The sequence below is a fragment of the Capsicum annuum genome, chromosome 1, assembly GCF_002878395.1.
Source record: "Capsicum annuum cultivar UCD-10X-F1 chromosome 1, UCD10Xv1.1, whole genome shotgun sequence".
NCBI classification, from domain to species: domain Eukaryota; kingdom Viridiplantae; phylum Streptophyta; class Magnoliopsida; order Solanales; family Solanaceae; genus Capsicum; species Capsicum annuum.
Window position 1 is genome coordinate 32,355,326 of NC_061111.1, and position 1,545 is coordinate 32,356,870.

The window sequence follows — 1,545 nt, forward strand, 5'->3', positions numbered from 1 at the left end:
CAGTTCAATAATTCCTTTTCCCACAACTTTAGTAGAGAAGGAGTTTTCCATATATACAATTTTACCGGCCCTCACTAATTCATAAGTCTTGAAAGAATTTTGGTTACTTGATATGTGATGAGTTGCGCCAGTATCTATCCATCATTCCACTTGATCTTCCGCTACAAATGCTTCTGTGACCATTGCCACAAGATCATCTTTTTTATTTTTATTTGCTTTTTATTTCTTCTTTTCGGCTTTGACAATTCTACAATCACGCGCATAGTGACCAACTTTGTGACGATGATAGCATTTACCAAATTTAAAATTGGTACCATTACGCTTGAAATTTGTAGTCTTCTTTGCCTTTGGAAAATTTTTATTTTCAGGTTCCTTCTTGTTTAATTTTTCTTCAACCATATGAGTTTTAATGACAGGTTCCTTCAAACTATTATTATCACGTCATCGTGTCTCTTGTTCAATTTGCATGTGTTGCAACAATTGTTCAAGAGTCAAATCTTCCTTTTTGTGTAAGTGTTTGCTTTGGTACTCTTTCCAAGATGGAGGAAGTTTTGATACAATAGCACCAACATGAAAGTTTTCATCAAGAGCAATTCTAGATATAGTAATTTTACTAGCTATAAATTGGAATTGTTGTACTTGTTCAGTGATTGACTCATCATCAACCATTTTGAACTCCATATAATTTGAAACGAGAAATTTCTTAGAACTCGCCTCTTCGGCTAAATAAATAGCTTGAAGAGTGTCCCATATATCTTTAGCATATTTGCATTTAACATAATATTGATCATAATACTTGTTAGACATTCCTCCAAGAATATAATTCTTGCACAAATAATCATCATATTTCCATTTGGCAATTTGTTCGTTAATCAAAGTAGCCTCGTCAGATGCTACCTCAGAACCAGGAGCATTAGGACAAGGTTCTTCAAGAACATATGCCAACTTTAACCGTTTTAAAAAGAATTCCATCTTTCCACGCCATCTAGGAAAGACTTTGCCATCAAATATTTCAAAATTAGGATTAGGCAAAGATGGAATACTATTTGATATTGATGTAGAAGCCAAAGAGATAACTCTCTTCAAATTGTAGAAGCCATAGAGACAACTCTTTCTTGACTTAGAGGCACGATAATACGCTTGTTGAAGATAGTTGAAGTCTCTCCCACGAGCAAACGGAAGAACAAGTGACAACTCTATCTTCGGGATTCAACTAAGCCACAAAACAAGTAGCATTCAAGAATGTTGTTCTTCTATTCTTGAATTGGTGATTTCACCATTTGATCAATGTCTCTCAAGTGTTTTTCAAGAGGAAAGTAGTTTTGAGTGCTTGTCTTTTCAAACCAAATAAAACAATATTTATAGGATGAAAGTTTCATGCATGAGAAATATATTAATTAAGTGATAGTTAATAGGTTCATGTATGTTTTAAAACAAAAAATGTCATTCTTTCAAGAACCTATAACGTAAAACTTAATGTATAATGAATTTGTCAAATACATTTCCTTTGTAACTCAAAACTTATGAATAATGAATTTGTCAAAT

General features: G+C 32.8%; 1 protein-coding gene across 1 annotated transcript; it reads right to left on the minus strand.

Annotated features, from left to right (window-relative positions):
* Positions 1 to 441: 441 nt before the first annotated feature.
* On the minus strand, positions 442 to 972 carry LOC124897548. The gene has a single exon (XM_047410355.1). The coding sequence runs from the start codon at positions 970 to 972 to the stop codon at positions 442 to 444; it is 531 nt and encodes a 176-aa protein (XP_047266311.1).
* Positions 973 to 1,545: the final 573 nt, after the last annotated feature.